The sequence below is a fragment of the Oncorhynchus mykiss genome, chromosome 5, assembly GCF_057628025.1.
Source record: "Oncorhynchus mykiss isolate SJ-2025 chromosome 5, ASM5762802v1, whole genome shotgun sequence".
NCBI lineage: Eukaryota > Metazoa > Chordata > Actinopteri > Salmoniformes > Salmonidae > Oncorhynchus > Oncorhynchus mykiss.
The window spans coordinates 93,867,321-93,892,320 of record NC_143026.1 but is presented as its reverse complement, the minus strand read 5'-3'; the positions used below and the strand labels follow the sequence as shown (position 1 = coordinate 93,892,320).

At 44.2% G+C, this 25,000-nt stretch overlaps 1 protein-coding gene across 2 annotated transcripts in view; it reads right to left on the bottom strand.

Moving 5' to 3' along the window:
* The window catches only part of LOC110524858 (solute carrier organic anion transporter family member 2A1), a 54,331-nt gene extending 32,223 nt beyond the window's left edge, over positions 1 to 22,108 (bottom strand). For both annotated transcript variants that reach the window (XR_016496382.1, XM_036978934.2), the window contains exons 1-2: positions 21,729 to 22,108; positions 205 to 342 (exon numbers count right to left, since the gene is read on the bottom strand). Coding sequence is in view for 1 of the 2 variants with exons in the window: in XM_036978934.2 (XP_036834829.2) it covers positions 205 to 342; positions 21,729 to 21,764 (174 nt within the window). In the remaining variant the exon portion in view is untranslated. The remainder of the gene's footprint in view (positions 1 to 204; positions 343 to 21,728) is intronic.
* Between the last annotated feature and the right edge of the window lie 2,892 nt (positions 22,109 to 25,000).

Here is a 25,000-nt window from a genome sequence, read left to right as displayed (position 1 = left end):
GGCTGCTTGTTTTCTACTCGTTATCTTAGTAGCAAGGCTCGGACAGCGCTTCAACAAAAGCGGGTGGCATACTCACATAATACTAATATAACGAGTCATATCACAACACCACCCAGTGCTTATGCATTTCTACTCTTTAACCACCACCTGAGATGAATCTAACATGACTTCTTTACCGAGCTGTGGTTACTGGTTGGCTCTTACCTCGTGCAGAGAGGAGATGGTGCCAGAGGAGAAACTGCTGAGGCCAAAGCGTCTCTCGATGGTGGTGATGGTGCTCTTAAAGTAGGAACTGTAGAGCAGCTGGGTGAGCTGCAGCAGGCCATGACACAGCACAAACAGCTAGATAGAGAGAGACAATACGTTAGAGAGAGAGAGAGAGAGAGAGATGGAGAGAAAGAGGCAAAAGAGAGAGAGAGAGAGAGAGAGAGAGAGAGAGAGAGACAGAGGCAGGAGAGAGAGAGATGCAGGAGAGAGAGAGAGGCAGGAGAGAGAGAGAGGCAGGAGAGAGAGGCAGGAGAGAGAGAGAGAGAGGAGAGAGAGAGAGTCAGGAGAGAGAGAGAGAGAGAGAGAGGCAGGAGAGAGAGAGAGGCAGGAGAGAGAGAGAGAGGCAGGAGAGAGAGAGAGGCAGGAGAGAGAGAGAGAGGCAGGAGAGAGAGAGAGGCAGGAGAGAGAGAGAGGCAAGAGAGAGAGAGAGGCATTAGAGAGAGAGAGAGAGAGAGGCAGGAGAGCGAGAGAGGCAGGAGAGAGAGAGAGAGAGGCAGGAGAGAGAGAGAGAGTTAGGAGAGATAGAGACGCAGGAGAGAGAGACAGAGAGAGAGAATGAGAAGAGAGAGAGAGACGCAGGAGAGAGAGACAGAGAGAGAGAGAATGAGAAGAGAGAGAGAGACGCAGGAGAGAGAGACAGAGCGAGAGAGAGAATGAGAAGAGAGATAGAGAAAATGGACAGCCTATGGATGGACAGCCTTTATTTTAGCCTCCAGCCAAAGTACGCAACACATCCCACATCAGCTGTCTAGTCCAGACCCAGACCCAGCTAAAGTAACAACAATTAATTACAACGTTATTGTCTATGTCCCAAATGGCATCCTGCTACCAACAGAGTGCATTACCCTTTGACCTTTGGGCTCTGGAAAAAAAAAGTTGTGGACTATCTAGGGAATAAGGAACCGTTTGAGATGCACTTAGAGTAAAAAAAGAGGATTATGTTTGCCAGTGTCAGTGAGTTTCCATCATCTGCTCCTGACTGAGACGACAGACTCAGAGCGCTGTAGCTTACAGCAGTTGAAAACCTGGCTGTTATGAAACCAGCTGGTTGGCTGAGATACATCTGAAGACACTGTAGGTCAAGAACGTCACCAGCTGGTTGGCTGAGATACATCTGAAGACACTGTAGGTCGCCGACGTCACCAGCTGGTTGGCTGAGATACATCTGAAGACACTGTAGGTCGCCGACGTCACCAGCTGGTTGGCTGAGATACATCTGAAGACACTGTAGGTCAAGAACGTCACCAGCTGGTTGGCTGAGATGCATCTGAAGACACTGTAGGTCGCCGACGTCACCAGCTGGTTGGCTGAGATACATCTGAAGACACTGTAGGTCAAGAACGTCACCAGCTGGTTGGCTGAGATACATCTGAAGACACTGTAGGTCGCCGACGTCACCAGCTGGTTGGCTGAGATACATCTGAAGACACTGTAGGTCGCGGATGTCACCAGCTGGTTGGCTGAGATACATCTGAAGACACTGTAGGTCAAGAACGTCACCAGCTGGTTGGCTGAGATACATCTGAAGACACTGTAGGTCAAGAACGTCACCAGCTGGTTGGCTGAGATACATCTGAAGACACTGTAGGTCGCCGACGTCACCAGCTGGTTGGCTGAGATACATCTGAAGACACTGTAGGTCATTGATGTCACCAGCTGGTTGGCTGAGATACATCTGAAGACACTGTAGGTCGCAAACGTCACCAGCTGGTTGGCTGAGATACATCTGAAGACACTGTAGGTCACAGACGTCACCAGCTGGTTGGCTGAGATACATCTGAAGACACTGTAGGTCGCGGATGAAAAATGTCAACCTGGAGTTGCAGTCAAAATGTTTTCAATTGGAAACTGAATCTATTTTCTCCTATTCTGCCTGAAAGTTCACTGCTTAATCCTCCTAGCTTTTCCATAAAAGGCTAGGAGGAGTAATCTCCAGGTAGAGCTCGTATGTTGTCTCATCTTTCCAGATCCAACTGGTTCACATTGCGAAAGGTACAATGCTTTACAAACATTAAAGTATAGCGTTCAGTGATTGATGATGGCAGTGTGACAGTGTTGATGCCCATTCTGTGTTCTTTTTTCTCTCATATTGAGAGAGAGGTCTTAAAAAGGAACATACAAAAGAACAGTGGGTTTACTTAACTTATAGTAGAGAACAGTACGTGGAGGTCTAAGGAACGCTAAGCTGTTTGTTTACCCTGTACTTCGCTTCAAGAGAGGAGTGAATCACTTAAGTTTGCTTTGCTTACAATCTTGTCTTTGGATCTTTTTTCTCTGACACAAAGACAAGCTGTGATGAAATTTACATTGGCTGCTGCCCAGTGGTCTGGAACTGGGAGGGGACTGGGTCTGTCCTGTCCTGTCTGTCTGTCTGTCTGTCTGTCTGTCTGTATGTATGTCTGTCTGTATGTATGTATGTATGTATGTATGTATGTATGTCTGTCTGTATGTCTGTATGTCTGTTATACCTGTCTGTCTGTCTGTCTGTCTGTCTGTCTGTCTGTCTGTCTGTCTGTCTGTCTGTCTGTCTGTCTGTCTGTCTGTCTGTCTGTCTGTGTCTGTCTGTCTGTCTGTCTGTCTGTCTGTCTGTCTGTATGTATGTATGTACAGTATGTATGTCTGTTATACCTGTCTGTCTGTCTGTCTGTCTGTCTGTCTGTCTGTCTGTCTGTCTGTCTGTCTGTCTGTCTGTCTGTCTGTCTGTCTGTCAGTCAGATGGGCACAGACGTCACTGTGACACCCTTTCAAACATGCTGAGCCTGACTCCCAAATGGCACCCTTAATCCCTATTTACGGTAAAAACTTAAATTCATATCCCCAGCGTTTATTTACATTAAATCACTGAAGCAACAGGCCTCTATATTAGCCAGGCCTCTATATTAGCCAGGCCTCTATATTAGCCAGGCCTCTATTTGAGCCAGGCCTCTATTTCCTTTCATTCACACAGCTTTCGCTCATTTGCATAGTTCATTATTTAATTCCATAATTCCATAAAACATATATAATCCTTGACAGAATAGTTATTCTCTTCCCTGACTGTGCATTTTCTGCAATTTTTCACTCTGCCAATTTCTGGGTTCTGTAATTGTTGACTGAAGTTGTAGTCCGTTTTCTTTGTGTTTGCCAGTTAGCGGGAAGATCTTAGCTGTTAGCAGTCAATGATTAACAGTTTCTTACTGCCGATTAAAAAGTGAATAATTCCCATCATTGTTTTGAGTGATGACTGAATTATTTAATGTAACCAATCAAACGTGAAACCTTGTGAACAATTTGTGGTCCTCTTTAAGCAATTCATTTAGACACGGCATTTACTTCAAACCTGGCATTTATTTGCTTAACTAATCACACGTCTGTAGACACTGTAGCTGTTGCTCCGGCTGTTAAACGGGACAGGAGGCTGTTTGAGAATCAGCGTTTTACAGCAGTGCACTTTTTTTTGACCAGGGCCCATAGTAGTGCACTACACACACACACACACCCCAACACACACCAACACACACCCCAACACACAGCCCAACACACACCCCAACACACACCCCAACACACACACACACACCAACACATACCCCAACACACACCCCAACACACCCCAACACACACCAACACACACAAACACACACTAACACACACCAACACACACACACACCCCAACACACATACAGACCACAACACACACACAAACACCCCAACACACACCCCAACACACACACAAACACACCCCAACACGCATACAGACCACAACACACACACATACACACCCCAAAACACATACTGACCACAAAACACATACACACCCCAACACACACATCCCAACACACACATACACACCCCAACACACACATACACACCCCAACACACACATACACACCCAAACACTTTTTTGCACTAAATCTCCTGCACCAACCTGGTCTCAGAGCATTTCGTATCAGTCTGTATGATATGTTACGTTTCGTATGGTATGTATCCATCTGTGGATGCCCATCAACCGTTTCGTGCAATACGCTACGAATTGAAATGTGTTGTTGCTAACTTTAACTTGGTGGCTAGGTGGCTAATGCTAGCTCGGAGTAAGATTAAAGGGTTAAGGTTAGGGTTAGGGGAAGGGTTAGCTAACATGCTACGTAGTTTCAAAGTAGATAAATATGAGTAAGTAAAGTTGTTCCTGTATATGGCCATGTTATTACATGGTACTTCCTGTATATAGCCATGTAATTACCTGGTACATCCTGTATATAGTCATGTTATTACATGGTACATCCTGTATATAGCCATGTTATTACCTGGTACTTCCTGTATATAGCCATGTTATTACCGGGTACTTCCTGTACTTGGCACTGCCTGTATATAACCATGTTATTACCTGATACTTCCTGTATATAGCCATGTTATTACTTGGTACTTCCTGTATTAAGCCATGTTATTACCTGGTACTTCCAGTATATACCCATGTTATTACCTCCCTGTATATAGCCATGTTATTACTTGGTACTTCCTGTATATAGTCATGTTATTACCTGGTACTCCCTGTATATAACCATGTTATTACCTGGTACTTCCTGTATATAGCCATGTTATTACTTGGTACTCCCTGTATATAGCCAAGTTATTACCTGGTACTTCCTGTATAAAGCCACATTATTACATGGTACTTCCTGTATAAAGCCACGTTATTACCTGGTACTTCCTGTATTATGCCACGTTATTACCTGGTACTTCCTGTATATAGCCATGTTATTACCTGGTACTTCCTGTATATAGCCATGTTATTACCGGGTACTTCCTGTACTTGGCCATGTTATTACCTGGTACTTCCTGTATATAGCCATGTTATTACTTGGTACTCCCTGTATAAAGCCATGGTATTACCTGGCACTGCCTGTATATAACCATGTTATTACCTGGTACTTCCTGTATATAGCCATGTTATTACTTGGTACTTCCTGTATATAGTCATGTTATTACCTGGTACTCCCTGTATATAACCATGTTATTACCTGGTACTTCCTGTATATAGCCATGTTATTACTTGGTACTCCCTGTATATAGCCAAGTTATTACCTGGTACTCCCTGTATATAACCATGTTATTACCTGGTACTTCCTGTATAAAGCCACGTTATTACCTGGTACTTCCTGTATAATGCCACGTTATTACCTGGTACTTCCTGTATAAAGCCACGTTATTACCTGGTACTTCCTGTATAAAGCCACGTTATTACCTGGCACTTCCTGTATAAAGCCACGTTATTACCTGGTACTTCCTGTATGAAGCCATGTTATTTTCGCTATTCACTCTAGTTATTCCTCATGTCACTATTTCAAAACGTTTTTATCTTTCTCTCTGAATTGTTAGAAAAGGACCCGTAAGTAAGTATTTCACTGTTAGTCTACAGCTGTTGTTTATGAAGCTCGTGACAAATAAAATTGTATTATATTTGATCCCAGGCCTGAGGGGACATGTTGAGGTTTAGAAGTGGATTATGAAAACATCAGTAGTAAATCTATTTACCAGCTGCCGAGTGACAGGCTGATGCACAATCATCTCCCAACTGTAGTGTGTCACAATTGACCGGAGCCCTATTTAGTGCACTATGTAGGGGGATAGGGAGCTATTTGGAAGGTAACCTCAGTCTGATTCTGGAAAGCTTACCGTTCCTACTAAATCCTGGCTCAGTTAGCTCACACAACAGATACAACGTCGTCCCTGTAACTATTAAAGTTTTAATTGATAATGTTTTGACTAGACCTGCTTGTTGCTCAGGCAACCAAACGAGCTGAATTTGTTTTTGTTGTTTTGTTTTGCGATTTAGTTTTGAACGGCAAGTCCGGCAACATTATCCTCTACTGCTATGTAAACCTCGGGGTACCTCGGGGGTAGAGCTATAATTCAGAGTTTTGTAGACTTAAGGATCAAATATTTTTTACTGCCTCTCTAACCGTGAAAATAGAAACATTCAAATATTATATGTTTCAGGTTTGAAAGCAAATCTAGATGGCTAACCCAAAAAGTATTTGTCATAATACTTCGTAAAACACCGGTGTAGACTACCAGTGAAACGATTACTTATGGTTCCTTCCCAACAATGTAGAAATAAAAATAAGAGAAACTGTTTTTTTTTTTAAAGAAGGAAAAAAAAGTAACAAAAGGACAAATAAACGAGTAACGATAACGTTGCTATATACACGGGGTACCAGTACAGAATTTATGTGCAGGGGTACAAGGTAATTGAGGTAGCTCATCCAGTTTATTCTCCAGTGATTGCACGTTCGCCAATATAATCGAAGAGGGTAAAGGCGATTTCTCCACCCTCTGACGTAGTCTCGTCTTCGAGTTTGAAGTAGAAGTCCTCGTCCAAATGGAGATTAGTGATAGCTGTTCTTGTCACAATCGTGTAATGAAACAACGGACCAAGACGCAGTGTACATAGAGTTCCACATGTTTAATCAAATGAAACTCACAAAAACAACAAAGAAGAATAAACGAAACGTGAAGCTCAAGCCGTGCTCACAGGCAACTACACAGAAACAAGATCCCACAGAAACCAGTGGGGAAATGGCTGCCTAAATATGATCCCCAATCAGAGACAACGATAAACAGCTGCCTCTGATTGGGAACCACACCAGGCCAACATAGAAATAAATGCACTGGATCACTCACCCTAGTCACACCCTGACCTAACCAAAATAGAGAATAAAAAGACTCTCTATGGTCAGGGCGTGACAGTTCTGATGTCCAGAAGCTTGTTTTTCGGTCAAACGTTATGCACAAAAAAAAAAGTTACGTTCAGTGCAAAACAAAAACAATACACACAAAATACGCACAATTGGCCTTTTTAAACGGCTGCCATTCCCTTCCCTTCCCTTCCCTTCCCTTCCCTTCCCTTCCCGTGCCATTCTATTTCCAAGTCCCAGACTTTGGGAGCTAATTGGGGCAGGGAGCTAATTGAGGGAGGGAGCTAATTGGGGCAGGGAACTAATTGAGGGAGGGAGCTAATTGGGGCAGGGAGCTAATTGGGGCAGGGAACTAATTGAGGGAGGGAGCTAATTGGGGCAGGGAGCTAATTGAGGGAGGGAGCTAATTGGGGCAGGGAGCTAATTGGGGCAGGGAGCTAATTGAGGGAGGGAGCTAATTGGGGTAGGGAGCTAATTGGGGCAGGGAGCTAATTGAGGGAGGGAGCTAATTGAGGGAGGGAGCTAATTGGGGCAGGGAGCTAATTGGGGCAGGGAACTAATTGGGGCAGGGAGCTAATTGGGGGAGGGAGCTAATTGGGGTAGGGAGCTAATTGGGGCAGGGAGCTAATTGAGGGAGGGAGCTAATTGAGGGAGGGAGCTAATTGGGGTAGGGAGCTAATTGGGGCAGGGAGCTAATTGGGGCAGGGAGCTAATTGGGGCAGGGAGCTAATTGGTGCAGGGAGCTAATTGAGGGAGGGAGCTAATTGGGGTAGGGAGCTAATTGGGGCAGGGAGCTAATTGGGGCAGGGAGCTAATTGGGGCAGGGAGCTAATTGGGGCAGGGAGCTGATTGGGGTAGCGAGCTAATTGGGGCAGGGAGCTAATTGGGGCAGGGAGCTAATTGGGGTAGGGAGCTAATTGGGGCAGGGAGCTAATTGGGGCAGGGAGCTAATTGAGAGAGGGAGCTAATTGGGGTAGGGAGCTAATTGGGGCAGGGAGCTGATTGGAGAAGGGAGCTAATTGGGGGAGGGAGCTGATTGGGGGAGGGAGCTGATTGGAGGAGGGAGCTAATTGGGGGAGGGAGCTAATTGGGGCAGGGAGCTGATTGGAGGAGGGAGCTAATTGGGGCAGGGAGCTGATTGGAGGAGGGAGCTGATTGTCACGGTGTGTTGCTTGTTTATTGTTTGGTTGAAGAAGTTTCATTGTAAATAAATATGTGGAACTCAAACCAAGCTACGCCTTGGTCCGTCCATTTCAACAATCGTGACAATCTCAGACTTTATCCTCCATGATTCTACTCATGTACATGTAGTAGTAGTATGTATTCATCAGGTTTATGTGTGGTTGTTTTAAAAAAATGTATACATTTAACTAAAACTGTATTGTGTAAAAGACTAAACTAAGTCATGACTCACGTTGAATCACGTGCTGTACTGTGAGTCACTGTAATGACAAGGTGATTCTGATGATTACTCACTCTGTCACACATGACAAACACACAAATGTGCATCTTTTCATTGTCACAAAAGTCATGATTTAACAGGAACACTTGGAAACAACTGTTTCCAATGACAACAGCTGCTCAATACACTTACCTTTGACCTTTGACCTTTGACCGGCAGGTCATGTATCAATTACCGAAGGATTGTTTTCTAACTAGTTGAGTGATTAGTTAAGCAACACGCAAAGACTAGCTCCATTTACTTTACACACAGCCCTTGAGCCTCAGAAAGACTTGAAAGTGAAAAGCAGATCCAACGTTGTGGTGAATGGACTTGAAAGGGCTCTGCTACACAGGAACATCATGACGCAATGGAATCCTCCTCTCCTCCAATCAGGCCTGTGGATAACGATCCAGCTAACTGGTGATTTACTGGTGTATGAGCACAAACAAACAGAGTGTGTGTGTGTGTGTGTGTGTGTGTGTGTGTGTGTGTGTGTGTGTGTGTGTGTGTGTGTGTGTATGAGAACAGAACATACCTCCCTAGTCTTACCTCATTTGCGCACATTGTACATACTTTTTCTCTATTGTTTTATTGACTGTATGTTTGCGTTGTTGTTTGTGTTGTACTTATTTGCTTTATCTTGGCCAGGTCGCAGTTGTAAATGAGTTCTTGTTCTCAACTAGCCTACCTGGATAAATAAAGGGTTAGGGTTATATATATAAATACCTGGTTAAATAAAGGTGAAATAAATCTATATATCTTTTAAAATGCTGTCACTGGTTGAAGGTAGCAGGTCATAGGGAAAGATTAAACCAGGAGAGAGAGAGAGAGAGAGAGAGAGAGAGAGAGAGAGAGAGAGAGAGAGAGAAAGGGAGAGAGAGAGACAGAGAGAGAAAAGGAGAGAGAGAGAGAGAGAGAAAGGGAGAGAGAGAGACAGAGAGAGAGAGAAAGAGAGAGAGAGAGAGAGAAAAGGAGAGAGAGAGAGAAAGGGAGAGAGACAGAGAGAGAGAGAAAGGGAGAGAGAGAGACAGAGAGAGAAAAGGAGAGAGAGAGAGAGAGAGAAAGGGAGAGAGAGAGACAGAGAGAGAGAGAAAGAGAGAGAGCGAGAGAGAGAAAGGGAGAGAGAGAGACAGAGAGAGAAAAGGAGAGAGAGAGAGAAAGGGAGAGAGACAGAGAGAGAGAGAAAGGGAGAGAGAGAGAGAGAGAGAAAGGGAGAGAGAGAGAGAGAGAGAGAGAAAGAAAGGGAGAAAGGGAGAAAGAGAGAGAGAGAGAGAGAGAGAGAGAGAGAGAGAAAGGGAGAGAGAGAGAGAGAGAGAGAGAGAGAGAAAGAAAGGGAGAAAGGGAGAAAGAGAGAGAGAGAGATAGAGAGAGAGAGAGAGAGAGAGAGAAAGGGAGAGAGAAAGGGAGAGAGAGAGCAAGAGAGAGACAGAGAGAGAGATAAATAAATAAAGAGCGAGAGAGAGATAGACTTGTTAACAGAGGTAGCAGCATGAGGTTGACCTCTCAGGACAGAACTGAGCAGAGGTACGAAGCAGTCAGAAAGACACACCTTGTCTGTGTCCCAAAAGGGAACCCTATTCATCTATGGGCTCTGGTCAAAAGTAGTGCACTAAATAGGGAATAGGGTGTCATTTAGTACACAAGCCTTTTCTGTACCCAGAGGGTGTAGCCACTAGCAAACCAACAGAAGAGAGATAAGCTCAGTGAACTACTGAGATGAAAAACAGAATGTTCTCTTAATATTTCAAGTCCAAAGCCATGTCCCTTCTGTGTTGCGATAAGTTGGGTGGATTGTCATAAAAGTGACACATTTTTCACAATTAACTTTTTTTGAAACCTCCGTTGACATGTCTGACTGCCTGAACCTATTTAACACATTTTTACTCATGCGACTAAAGCAAAGTTTAGGAGAAAATATATTATCTTCAGTTTCCAGGCCAAGTCCATCTGTCAGAAAGGTAGCCAAATGTTCTGGCTTTATAGATTCTATCAGAGGCTAGAACGTCACAGATTTTTTTTGCAACAAAACCATTTTGCACATTCTTCTGATCAATTAACATTCATTCCTTAACATTGTTGTAATTAAAATAGTTGTGGCTACATACAGTGCATGTGAAGGAGTGATTAGGTCTACTATGAATTTTGAGCATTGATACATCTTTTCTACATAGTAAACAGTATAGGTTTCACGCATCAGTTTTCTGATACTGGTTTCTGAAAAGAGGAACACACTATTTCCTATAAAATGTTATTTTTTTGCGAAACAACATTTCTTCTTATATATTAACCCTAAACTTCCACTTTTCTCTTATGCCTGAGAAGAGGGTCACTTTCAGTATAGAGCAAGCGTTTGGAAACTGAGTGATACACGTAGACAGTATCTAGGCTGAGTGATACAGAGAGGCAGTATCTAGGCTGAGTGATACAGAGAGGCAGTATCTAGGCTGAGTGATACACGGAGGCAGTATCTAGGCTGAGTGATACAGAGGCAGTATCTAGGCTGAGTGATACAGAGGCAGTATCTAGGCTGAGTGATACAGAGTATCTAGGCTGAGCGATACAGAGAGGCAGTATCTAGGCTGAGTGATACAGAGTATCTAGGCTGAGTTATACAGAGGCAGTATCTAGGCTGAGTGATACAGAGGCAGTATCTAGGATGAGTGATACAGAGGCAGTATCTAGGCTGAGTGATACAGAGGCAGTATCTAGGCTGAGTGATACAGAGGCAGTATCTAGGCTGAGTGATACAGAGTATCTAGGCTGAGTGATACAGAGGCAGTATCTAGGCTGAGTGATACAGAGGCAGTATCTAGGCTGAGTGATACAGGGAGGCAGTATCCAGGCTGAGTGATACAGAGTATCCAGGCTGAGTGATACAGAGAGGAAATATCTACGCTGTAGGAAATGGTGTGTCAGTGTTTGTGTTCATCTGTGATTTCACAGCCTACAATTACGGTAAGATACGTGAGACACTTGGCAATTGGAAGGGATCCCAATGCTACCAGCACATGAAGAGTAATCAGACTGCACGTATCTATCACTGCTACGCTGCGTCATACAGACGCACGAGGTCTCAACAACACTGACGGACTACCTGGTTACTGCTACCAGCACTAGAACTGACATGCCCACACACTGATGGAGCACAGCGTGATCACTCACACACACACACCTTTCTGCTGTACACATCTGGGGTGGGAGCTGGACAACGTGGTTTGGGTGTGTGTGTGTGTGTGTGTGTGTGTGTGTGTGTGTGTGTGTGTGTGTGTGTGTGTGTACGTTGTGATATAACATGTACCATAGGGATGGAGGAAATCTGTATCTAAATGGACCTACCGCAATCCCACCCTGTGCACTGTGACCTACCGCAGTCCTACCCTGTACACTGTAACCTACCGCAATCCCACCCTGTGTACTGTGACCTACCGCAGTCCTACCCCAATAACCTGTGACCTACTGCAGTCCTACCCTGTGACTTACCACAGTCCTACCCTGTGCCCTGTGACCTACCGCATTCATACCCTGTAACCTACCGCATTCCTACCCTGTAACCTGTGACCTACCACATTCCTACCCTGTAACCTGTGACCTACTGCAGTCCTACCATGTTCCCTGTGACCTACCGCAATCCTACCCTGTACCCTGTGCCCTAACGCAGTCCTACCCTGTGCCCTGTAACCTACCGCAGTCCTACCCTGTGCCCGGTAACATACTGCAGTCCTACCCTGTACCCTGTGTCCAACCGCAGTCCTACCCTGTACCCTGTGACCAACCGCAGTCCTACCCTGTACACTGTGACCAACCACAGTCCTACCCTGTACACTGTGACCAACCACAGTCCTACCCTGTGACCTACCGCAGTACTACCCTGTGCCCGGTAACCTACTGCAGTCCTACCCTGTACCCTGTGTCCTACTGCAGTTCTGCCCCGTGACCAACCGCAGTCCTACCCTGTGCCCTGTGACCAACCCCAGTCCTACCCTGTGCCCTGTGACCAACCCCAGTCCTACCCTGTAACCTGTGACCTACCCCAGTCCTACCCTGTGCCCTGTGACCAACCCCAGTCCTACCCTGTGCCCTGTGACCAACCCCAGTCCTACCCTGTGCCCTATGACCAACCCCAGTCCTACCCTGTAACCTGTGACCTACCCCAGTCCTACCCTGTAACCTGTGACCTACCCCAGTCCTACCCTGTTCCCTGTGACCAACCCCAGTCCTACCCTGTGCCCTATGACCAACCCCAGTCCTACCCTGTAACCTGTGAGCAACCCCAGTCCTACCCTGTGCCCTATGACCAACCCCAGTCCTACCCTGTAACCTGTGACCAACCCCAGTCCTACCCTGTGCCCTATGACCAACCCCAGTCCTACCCTGTAACCTGTGACCTAACCCAGTCCTACCCTGTGCCCTGTGACCAACCCCAGTCCTACCCTGTGCCCTATGACCTACACCAGTCCTACCCTGTGCCCTGTGGAAACCACAGGAAAACAACACACAGACTCAGAGTGTATTTGGATGCAACATGGTTTTGGACAGACTCTGACAGTCCTTCTCCCAGCCATCTCTTCTCTCAAAACACAAACAGCAGAGGGGTCATTTACATTGTAACAACACACTGCTCATTCACAGTGACAGGTTGTAAACTACCCAATACTGTCTCTAGCCAACAGCTCAGATTAGAAATGAGTAGTTGATTTACGAGAAATATCCACTCCAACCCAAATATTACAGATAAATTACTAGTTTTATCAGTCATCACAGCACATTCACTGTCAAATCTATGGCTTGACAAATGCAGTGAGTTGCAATGAACTCTGGTGTTGTAAACGCCTCCATCTGTACGTTCCTCTTATTTATTAAAGGGAATTATTTATCCGCTACAACTCAATAATATGCCCATAATTGACAGGTCAAAGCACAAGAAACCTAAAGAAATAAGAAAGCACGAGGAAAGGGAGTATCATCAATTCATATGAACTCTGATACATTGATTAAAGTATCTGGCTCAAAACAAGAGCATTTAGGGTTAATCTATCCTGGGATTAGTGTACAGAATAAATACTATAGCCTGTTAGAGTAAATACAGTAGCCTGCTAGAGTAAATACTGTAGCCTGTTAGAGTAAATACTGTAGCCTGTTAGAGTAAATACTGTAGCCTGCTACAGAGTAAATACTGTAGCCTGCTACAGAGTAAATACTGTAGCCTGCTACAGAGTAAATACTGTAGCCTGCTACAGAGTAAATACTGTAGCCTGTTAGAGTAAATACTGTAGCCTGCTACAGAGTAAATACTGTAGCCTGCTACAGAGTAAATACTGTAGCCTGTTACAGAGTAAATACTGTAGCCTGTTACAGAGTAAATACTGTAGCCTGCTACAGAGTAAATAATGTAGCCTGGTACAGAGTAAATACTGTAGCCTGCTACAGAGTAAATACTGTAGCTTGTTACAGAGTAAATACTGTAGCCTGCTACAGAGTAAATTCTGTAGCCTGCTACAGAGTAAATGCTGTAGCCTGTTAGAGTAAATACTGTAGCCTGTTACAGAGTAAATACTGTAGCCTGTTACAGAGTAAATACTGTAGCCTGCTACAGAGTAAATACTGTAGCATGTTACAGAGTAAAGACTGTAGCATGTTACAAGGGTGGGACTGGATGGGGGGACTGGATGGTGTTCAGAGATAGATGGGAGGGGTTGAGGGTAGCTGAAGGATGGGACTGGATGGTGTTCAGAGATAGATGGGAGGGGTTGAGGGTAGCTGAAGGATGAGACTGGATGGTGGTCAGAGATAGATGGGAGAGGTTGATGGTAGCTGAAGGATGGGACTGGATGGTGTTCAGAGATAGATATGAGGGGTTGAGGGTAGCTGAAGGATGGGACTGGATGGTGGTCAGAGATAGATGGGAGGGGTTGCGGGTAGCTGAAGGATGAGACTGGATGGTGGTCAGAGATAGATGGGAGGGGTTGGGGGTAGCTGAAGGATGGGATTGGATGGTGTTGGGAGATGGGAGGGGTTGATGGTAGCTGAAGGATGGGACTGGATGGTGGTCAGAGATAGATGGGAGGGGTTGAGGGTAGCTGAAGGATGGGACTGGATGGTGGTCAGAGATAGATGGGAGGGGTTGGGGGTAGCTGAAGGATGGGACTGGATGGTGTTCAGAGATAGATGGGAGGGGTTGGGGGTAGGCAAAGGCGGGGACTAAAAACAAACATAATGTAATATATACTGTCTGTAAAATATAAATAAACTCAGCAAAAAAAGAAACGTCCCTTTTTCAGTTCCCTGTTCCCTGTGTTCTGCCTGTGTTCTGCAATCCCATTGAGCACGTCTGGGACCTGTTGGATCGGAGGGTGAGGGCTAGGGCCATTCCCCCCAGAAATGTCTGGGAACTTGCAGGTGCCTTGGTGGAAGAGTGGGGTAACATCTCACAGCAAGAACTGAGCAAATCTGGTGCAGTCCATGAGGAGGAGATGCACTGCAGTACTTAATGCAGCTGGTGGCCACACCAGATACTGACTGCTACTTTTGGTTTTGACCCCCCCTTTGTTCAGGGACACATTATTCAATTTCTGTTAGTCACATGTCTGTGATACTTGTTCAGTTTATGTCTCAGTTATTAAATTTTGTTATGTTCATACAAATATTTACACATGTTGAGTTTGCGGAAAATAAATGCAGTTGACAGTGAGAGGACGTTTATTTTTTTTCTGAGTTAAGTATTTACAGTTGAAGTCGAAAGTTTACATCCACTTAGGTTGGAGTCAATTAAACTCGTTTTTCAACCACTCCACAAATGTCTTGTTAACAAATTACAGTTTTGGCAAGTTGGAGGTGTACCTGTGGATGTTTTTCAAGGCCTACCTTGAAAAACTCAGTGCCTCTTTGCTTGACATCAATGGGAAAATCAAAAGAAATCAGCCAAGATCTTAGAAAAAAAATTGTAGACCTCCACAAGTCTGGGTCATCCTTGGGAGCAATTTCCAAATGCCTGAAGGTACCACGTTCATCTGTACAAACAATAGTACACAAGAATAAACCCCATGGGACCACGCTGCCGTCATACCCCTCAGTTTTGCCTCCTAGAGATGAACGTACTTGGTTATTACTGCATTGTCGGAACTAGAAGCACAAGCATTTCGCTACACTCGCATTAACATCTGCTAACCATGTGTATGTGAAAAATAAAATTTGATTTGATTTGACTTTGGTGCGAGAAGTGCAAATCAATCCCAGAACAAAAGCAAAGGAGCTTGTGAAGATGCTGGAGGAAACAGGTACAAAAGTATCTATATCCACAGTAAAACGAGTCCTATATCGACATAAACTGAAAGGCCGCTCAGCAAGGAAGAAGCCACTGCTCTAAAACCGCCATAAAAAAGCCAGACTATGGTTAGCAACTGCACATGAGGACAAAGATCGTACTTTTTGGAGAAATGTCCTCTGGTCTGATGAAACAAAAATGGAACTGTTTGGCCATAATGACCATCATTATATTTGGAGGAAAAATGGGGAGGCTTGCAAGCCGAAGAACACCATCCCAACCGTGAAGCACGGGGGTGGCAGCATCATGTTGTGGGGGTGCTTTGCTGCAGGAGGGACTGGTGCACTTCACAAAATAGATGGCGTCATGAGGTAGGAAAATTATGTGGATATATTGAAGCAACATCTCAAGACATCAGTCAGGAAGTTAAAGCTTGGTCGCAAATGGGTCTTCCAAATGGACAATGACCCCAAGCACACTTCCAAAGTTGTGGCAAAATGGTTTAATTACAACAAAGTCAAAGAATTGGAGTGGCCATCACAAAGCCCTGACCTCAAGCCTATAGAAAATTTGTGGGCAGATCTGAAAAAGCGTGTGTGAGCAAGGAGGCCTACAAACCTGACTCAGTTACACCAGCTCTGTCAGGAGGAATGGGCCAAAATTCACCCAATTTATTGTTGGAAGCTTGTGGAAGGCTACCCGAAACGTTTGACCCAAGTTAAACAATTTAAAGGCAATGCTACCAAGTACTAATTCAGTGTATGTAAACTTCTGACCCACTGGGAATGTGATGAAAGAAATAAAAGCTGAAATATATCTACTATTATTCTGACATTTCACATTCTTATAATAAAGTGGTGATCCTAACTGAACTAAGACAGGGAATTTTTACTAGAATTAAATGTCAGGAATTGTGGACAAACTGAGTTTAAATGTATTTGGCTAAGGTGTAGGTAAACTTCCGACTTCTAATGTATAAGCTGTAAGAAGAAGCCAAATTGTTGTTTTCCATTAGTTCATACCAATTGTGCAAGTTCTCCCACTTAAAAAGATGAGAGAGGCCTGTAATTTTCATCATAGGTACACTTCAACTATTTTTAATGAATTTATTTGAAAATTATGGTGGAAAATAAGTATTTGGTCAATAACAAAAGTTTATCTCAATACTTTGTTATAAACCCTTTGTTGGCAATGACAGAGGTCAAATGTTTTCTGTAAGTCTCCACAAGGTTTTCACACACTGTTGCTGGTATTTTGTCCCATTCCTCCATGCAGATCTCCTCTAGAGCAGTGATGTTTTGGGGGGGTAAGTATGGTGTTCCTTGGATGCAACTCAGCATTCTTTGTCCTCCAAACACGACGAGTTGAGTTTTTACCAAAAAGTTATATTTTGGTTTCATCTGACCATATGACATTCTCCCAATCTTCTTCTGGATCATCCAAATGCTCTCTAGCAAACTTCAGACGGGCCTGGACATGTACTGGCTTAAGCAGGGGGACACGTCTGGCACTGCAGGATTTGAGTCCCCGGCGGCATAGTGTGTTACTGATGGTAGGCTTTGTTACTTTGGTCCCAGCTCTATGCAGGTCATTCACTAGGTCCCTCCGTGTGGTTCTGGGATTTTTGCACCGTTCTTGTGATCATTTTGATCCCACGGGGTGAGATCTTGCATGGAGCCTCAGATCGAGGGAGATTATCAGTGGTCTTGTACGTCTTCCATTTCCTAATAATTGCTCCCACAGTTGATTTCTTCAAACCAAGCTGCTTACCTATTGCAGATTCAGTCTTCCCAGCCTGGTGGAGGTCTATAATTTTGTTTCTGGTGTCCTTTGACAGCTCTTTGGTCTTGGCCATAGTGGAGTTTGGAGTGTGACTGTTTGAGGTTGTGGACAGGTGTCTTTTATACTGATAACAAGTTCAAACAGGTGTCATTATTACAGGTGGAGGACAAAGGAGCCTCTTAAAGAAGAAGTTACAGGTCTGTGAGAGCCAGAAATCTTGCTTGTTTGTAGGTGACCAAATACTTACTTTCCACCATAATTTGCAAAAACATTCCTTAAAAATCCTACAATGTGATTTTATGAATTCTTTTTCTCATTTTGTCTGTCATAGTTGAAGTGTACCTATGATGAAAATTACAGGCCTCTCATCTTTTTAAGTGGGAGAACTTGCACAATTGGTGGCTGACTAAATACTTTTTTACCCCACTGTATATGGGGGATTAGAAATTATGCAGACAATTACATCGATTGAAGCCACAATCTATCTATATTATTAAAGCTGATCTACCCCTAAAAAAATAACATATCTCTGACAAAATGCTGACTATTAAGTGGACTGGACAAGAGTTTGTTGGAGAGAATTAAAGTTTTTCAGGGATAAGTACAATTAATATTAGCAGCACAGATGCAGTTCTGTTCAGGAAGTGGGAAGGACGCGACACACACAGCTCAGCCAACACCAGCTGGTTGGCAGACAGGCTCCGCCCCAGCTCCGCCTACACCAGCTGTTTGACAGACAGGCTCCGCCCCAGCTCCGCCTACACCAGCTGGTTGACAGACAGGCTCCACCCCAGCTCCGCCTACATCAGCTGGTTGGTAGACAGGCTCCGCCCCAGCTCAGCCAACACCAGCTGGTTGGCAGACAGGCTCCGCCCCAGCTCTGCCTACACCAGCTGTTTGACAGACAGGCTCCGCCCCAGCTACGCCTCCAATTATACATCTCATGCCAGTCGAATCTCTTGCTTCACCGTAGCTAACCAGCTACCGTTTACCTCTTTTTTGGTATGTCTTAATCAAAAGTAAACACCTCACACACATGGTTATGGGCTTAAAAAAAAAGACGTTGAAATGTATTCAATTTTGAGTTTGCATCCCAATATTACACATTATATACATTACAGAAGACTGAAATATAACAACACGTTTGACATAGAAACCCCATATTTTCGGGGGTTTTAAAAATACATGTTTATTAATTATGAAAAATATAAATAACATTCCACCCATAATGCCACTAGAGGGCGATGTGGTCGTTTGACTGCAGGAGAGGGCTACGAAACACAAGCTGAAAACACAAGCTGCTTACCAAATTAAAAACAATTGCAGCATTAAGTTCAATAGTAAATCAACAGTCTACAACAGCTACAGAATGTATTTATCTGCCTGGAGTATAGAAAGGTTTTTTGCATTTGTAGTCTCGTTCAACCCTCGTACTTTCCCCAATTGCATTTCAGAGCCAGGTTCTGTAGCCAAAGTACTAGCCAAGTCTCCCTCTTTCCCTAGAGGAAAAAATTAATAAAAAAATTACTTGATTCGTCCGTTGAAAAGATATGACCCATAATACCGGCGCATAGTTTGTTTCTTTCTATCGTGCGTTGGCGGGCCACATTTAACCATCATAAAGCATATCGCCGGCAGTTATAAAACTAGGCAACTCGCGGACGGGACCGTTAAACATTTGTTTAGGCTACACCTTGTTCAGTGGTACCTCCATTAGCTAGCTATAACTAACAACCTGGGGGCGAGTACAGCAGGACACAACGTTTCAGAACGTTCAGGTAGAAATATGCTATGTAGAACAAACACGCCTCTGTGACATGTTGAATAAGGAACGATGTCGGCTCTGTTCGTTACGTTTCTATCTGCAACGGTCGAGAACGTTTTGCTTGTTAGCCTACTTGGTGTGTGAACTGCTGTGAACTGCTGACTGCTCATATCTTGCAGCTGATTATTGACACGTCAACCAGGATAAAGGGGCGGGGCCATTTTTTGACAGTTGTGGTTTTGGTCATCAGTGTCAGCGGCGGTCTCGTCGCCAAAACTAAGACCGTCGCCGAAACAAAGACGGTTCTGCCGAGTTATTGTAGGAAGGAAAGAGAGGAATGGAGAGGGTCTGTGTCTGCACATGTACTCTCACTACTGGTGTCCCCCAGGGCTCGGTTCTAGGCCCTCTCCTCATCTCCCTTTACACCAAAACCTGGGGCGAGTTCAGCAGGACACAACGTTTTAAAACGTCATATCCTCACATGGTCTCTCCTATCATTGCTATGTGGATGACAATTAACTACTTTTCTCCTTCTGACACCCAGGCGGCGACACACATCTCTGAGTGCCTGGCAGATATCTCAGTTTGGATGTCGGCCCACCACCTCAAGCTCAACCTCGACAAGACGGAGCTGCTCTTCCTCCTAGAGAAGGCCTGCCCGCTCCAAGACCTCTCCGTCACGGTTGACAACTCCACGCTGTCCCAGAATGCAAAGAACCTTGTAGTGCCCCTGGACAACATGCCATCAAACCCCTTGCAACTTATCAGCTCTCAGGGCTGGGCGTCTCTAGCAACTTATCCAGAACACTGCAGCCCGCTCGGTCATTACCTCCCGCTCAGTCATTATCTCCCGCTCGGTCATTACCTCCCGCTCGGTCATTACCTCCCGCTCGGTCATTACCTCCCGCTCGGTCATTATCTCCCGCTCGGTCATTACCTCCCGCTCGGTCATTACCTCCCGCTCGGTCATTACCTCCCGCTCGGTCATTACCTCCCGCTCGGTCATTAGCTCCCGCTCGGTCATTAGCTCCCGCTCTATTTCTGGACATCAGTGTGGCTGAAGCGACTGTTGAACGTTGATAACAATGTCAATGACGCGACCAAGAGATGGAGGTGCAACCCATACGACTTTGGCAATACTTTGTGTCATAATCTGGTGATTCTCTCTCTCTCTCTCTCTCTGTCTCTCTCTCTCTGTGTCTCTGTCTCTCTCTCTGTCTCTCTCTCTCTCTCTGTCTCTATCTGTCTCTCTCTCTGTCTCTCTCTCTCTCTCTCTCTCTCTTTCTCTCTCTCTGTCTCGGTCTCTCTCTCTCTGTCTCTCTCTGTCGCTCTCTCTCTCTCTCTCTCTCTCTGTCTCTCTCTCTCTGTCTCTCTCTCTCTCTCTCTCTGTCTCTCTCTCTCTGTCTCTCTCTCTCTCTCTTTCTCTCTCTGTCTCTCTCTCTCTGTCTCTCTCTCTCTCATTAGGAATTTACATGGCCAGATAATGGTTAAATATTCGTATATATATGTTTATCATATTTCTGCTGTTGGGAAGAGAATAGGATGTTATGCAGAACAAAATAACGCTAGGACAAGTTCTGTATGTTTGTGCACATGGAAGTCAGTGGTTAATGTTTACTGTAGGTAAACAAGGCAAAACAAATGTGATGTGACTAGAATGGCTCACTGTTTTCATCATTTTGACAATAACTAGACTAAATCATTATTTAAAATGAAGAGAAAATGTGACTTAAGACTTAATAATATCTTTTTTTTTACAAAATGACTAAGAATAGACTATATCTAAAAAAAAAAACTAAAAAAAACTGGTGAGACCAGATGTGACATCCGTCCCATTCATTAAGATAAAGACCCCCCACCCCCCCACCCCAGGGTAGGATGGGTAATGAACTATATTATGTCAAACAGACCAAACAAAGGGAGGAAAAGACATTTCACTAATATTTGTTGCTACAATGACAACTGAAGCGGTACAAGGTACACTATTCCGCCTCGGGCAAACATGCAGCACTGAAACATCCAGGTGTGGCTAACATAACTGTGTGACGTCATTAGTATTTAGAATAAACTTCTATATTTAAAAAAAAAAAATTAAACATAACAGACTGCTCTAGTAACATGGTGAGGATCTGTAGCCTTAGGCAACTACAGTGTGTATTATGTCTAGAGGAATGTAGGTTCACAATCTCATGGTACAGGGCAGGCTATATATCCACTGAAGACACGTGTATTTTCATTAGCCATGTTGATCATTCAGACATACAAAACAAGGTTGACGATGAAATGAAGCATGTACCAGTACCCAGAATGAGTAATAAAGGAGATGGGTGATCAAGCTTCCTGGTTGCTCAGTGTCACCTGAGCAGCTCTGTATGGTATCAAACGTTGCTATTACCAAATCAGAGATATTTTATGTTCCGGAGAAGATACCCCCAAAAACACTCTTCTAAATGAAGAGGGGTGGTTATGTGTTTAATCAAAATGTCTCCAATAATAAATGACAGTAACATGAAGGATAAATAATACCAAACAACATACCTTTATATTGCTAAACACAGATGTTGGTTTCTTCATATCTTTGACACAAATCTCCTTCTGCTGTGAAGAGTAAAAGGGTATCCAGAGAGAGAGACAGAGAGACAGAGAGAGAGAGAGAGAGTCCAGTCCAGTCCAGGGCAGAAGAACTCAGCAGCAGTGACTTTCTCTGTGTCGAAGAGGTAATAGCTGTCCCACAGTGTTCTACTCTGGTGAGTGTGTCAATGAGCTTTTATGGCTCACAGTGATGTAACGGGGCCAACAACTCAGCCCACAACTCCACGCGCGCATTGTTTTGAAAGTAATGATGAAAAGACCATATTTGGCACACATGACCTGTTTTCTACAGGCGGCAGCGTGGTGATTGTTTTTATTCAACAATAAGAAATGTCTTATGTAATTGTTTGGACAAATATTTAATAAATAATCATAAACAAACAGAGTCACTGTTTTAATATGCATAGTTCAGTTTAAACTTTTTTTTTAAATTGACAATCCAACAAAAGTTTCTGCTTTTTGTTTTTCTACATTTACAGTTCAGCATTTTAAAAAAAAGAGTTTGACAGTAGGTTATTTTATAGCCATTGATACTCATCTTGCCTGTTGCGGATCTGACACACAGGCTAGGGGGGAAAAGTCTGAGTCTACCGCTGACAGACAAGTATCACCGATCTGCTACATTTTTTTTACCTCCTGTCATCAATGTGAATGACGAATTAGGGAAGTTACTCTTCTGATACTTAGCCGTGAATGTGAGACAGACGCAGGAACACACACCCTCCTCTCCTCACACCCTCCCTCCCTCCTTGACACACATCCAACAGGAGGTAATAGGTGTTCTGCTGATAAATCACACAAGTCTTTCAAAAAGGTGTCATTATTCCATCAAAAGCCGGTTCAAGACATAGCAGCTGAACACACAGTGGCAACCATGAAAGATGAACCCAGGAAAGAAAGGGCAATCATAAATAGACTACAATAAATCAACACCACAACACATTTTGTCAACGTACGCTGGGAGGTTGACAAGCATTCACATGACCTCGGCTGACCCATTGTTAGTGATGATGCTAATGGTATTACTGGGACCACCTGAAATGAGCACTAAATCTGCATATTGGGGGGGGGGGGGGGGGGGGGGTTAGGGGCAGACTAGGAGCACCTGAAATGGGCACTAAATCTGCATATAGGGAGGGTTAGGGGTGGACTGGGACCACCTGAAATGGGCACTAAATCTGCATATAGGGGGGGTTAGGGGTGGACTGGGACCACCTGAAATGGACACTAAATCTGCATATGGGGGGAGGGTTAGGTGGTTACAGAGACCAGGTGGTTGGGGGCGGACTGGGACCAGAAATCAGCCCTGGCATTACTAAATGCACCGGCCCATTTTCTTCCTTTCTTCCCATTATTACCCAGATAATGATCCCAGGGTAGATAGGCCCAAACTGGGCTAAAAATGGATCAGCTCCTCGTTTTTTTTTTGGGGTCGGGGTGGTGGGTTGGGTCATCCCATCTGGTACACCTGGACATTTTTTTTAAAGTTACTGGAATTTTTAAGCCCAAATTCTAACCAATCAAACAGCTGTTTGGGTATTGTGGCATCAACCATTCATAAAACAACTGCAGAAGCAGGAGGAAATTCAACCAATGTATTTTTACTACAGTGGTGAGGATGTTCTAGGAAGGGGTTTCAAAACTGCAAATAAAAGTTAGACCATCAATGCAAAAGGCTTAGAGAGCATCTGGAAAACTAAAGAGGACATTGTCCTACAACATTTTCACATTGAGCCCCTCTGAACAACCAAACCCTTTTTTTATTAGGGTACATCCCAAATGGCACCCTATTCCCCATGTAGTGCACTACATTTAACCAGGGCCCCATAGGGGACAGGATGCCATTTGGGACCAACACTAAAAAACATTAGATCAGTGTCTTGTTTAGCATCTCAGGCTTTGTCAACCTGGTTTCCTCCACAAATTAGATTTCAGATAAGTTTCCATTACGCCATGTTGAAACAGTGTAGCACATGTCTTGGTTAGTGACTTGATCCTCAGGCGGGTGAATCAAAACATGGGTCTTTGTTCCCCTGCTGTATAACACACAATGTCAACATTGATCCATACGGGGGAGGCATCCCAAATAGCACCCTGTTTCTTGTATAGTGCACTACTGTTGACCAGGGCCCCAGAGGTAAAAATGGGGCACCATTTCAGACCCACACAGAGTAGTAAAATCATAACTCCACAAAAGGATCTATGGTTTAAACTAATGCTGGGCAGAACATGTTCATCTTGTAGTGACATTCTTGGATAATGAAAGTGTTCTATAGGTAACACATAGCCTGCAGGTATATGAAGTAATAAGGTGGGGGGGGGGGGGCGATATACCACGGCTAAGGGCTGTTCTTAGACACGACGCAAAGCAGAGTATATTGGCCATATTCCACAAACCCTGGAGGTGCCTCGATGCTATTATAAACTAGTTAGTAATTAGAGTATTAAAAATAAATGGTTTTGTCATACCTGTGGTATACGGTGTGATATACCAAGGCTGACAGCCAATCAGCATTCAGGGCTCGAACCCCAGCCAGTTTATAATACTTAATAACTGGTTATAAGTATGTATGAGCCTTTATAAACCCTAAATGTTATGTCTCTGTGCCCCCAGTAATACCTCCACAGCCCAAGTTGTGGTTATCAATTACTGTGACTATAATTCAGATTGGTTCTTGGCAGTACAACTGTGAAAGCACTGCTATGCTACTGTACAATATAGCTTTGATGTTCAGGAAACTCCTAAGCACAGTGAGGATCCTGCCAATCAGGCTCTGCACATGTCTTCCTCCTGCACTTCAAACAAACAGGCAAACATGAGGACTTTGTCCCAAATGGGACCAGAAATCAGCCCTGGCATTTCTAAATGCACCGGCCCACTTTCTTCCTCGAGGACGCCATTATTATGGACTTTGTCCCAAATGGCGTCCTATCACATTAACTGTAAAAGTCGGGAGTTTACCTACACTTTAGCCAAATACATTTTAACTCAGTTTTTCACAATTCTTGACTTTTAATCCTAGTAAAAATTCCCTGTTTTAGGTCAGTTAGGATCACCACTTTATTTTAAGAATGTGAAATGTCAGAATAATAGTAGAGAGAATGAGCTTTTTTTCAGCTTTTATATCTTTCATCACATTCCCAGTGGGTCAGAAGTTTACATAAACAATGCTACCAACTACTAATTGAGTTGTTTGACTTGGGTCAAACGTTTCAGG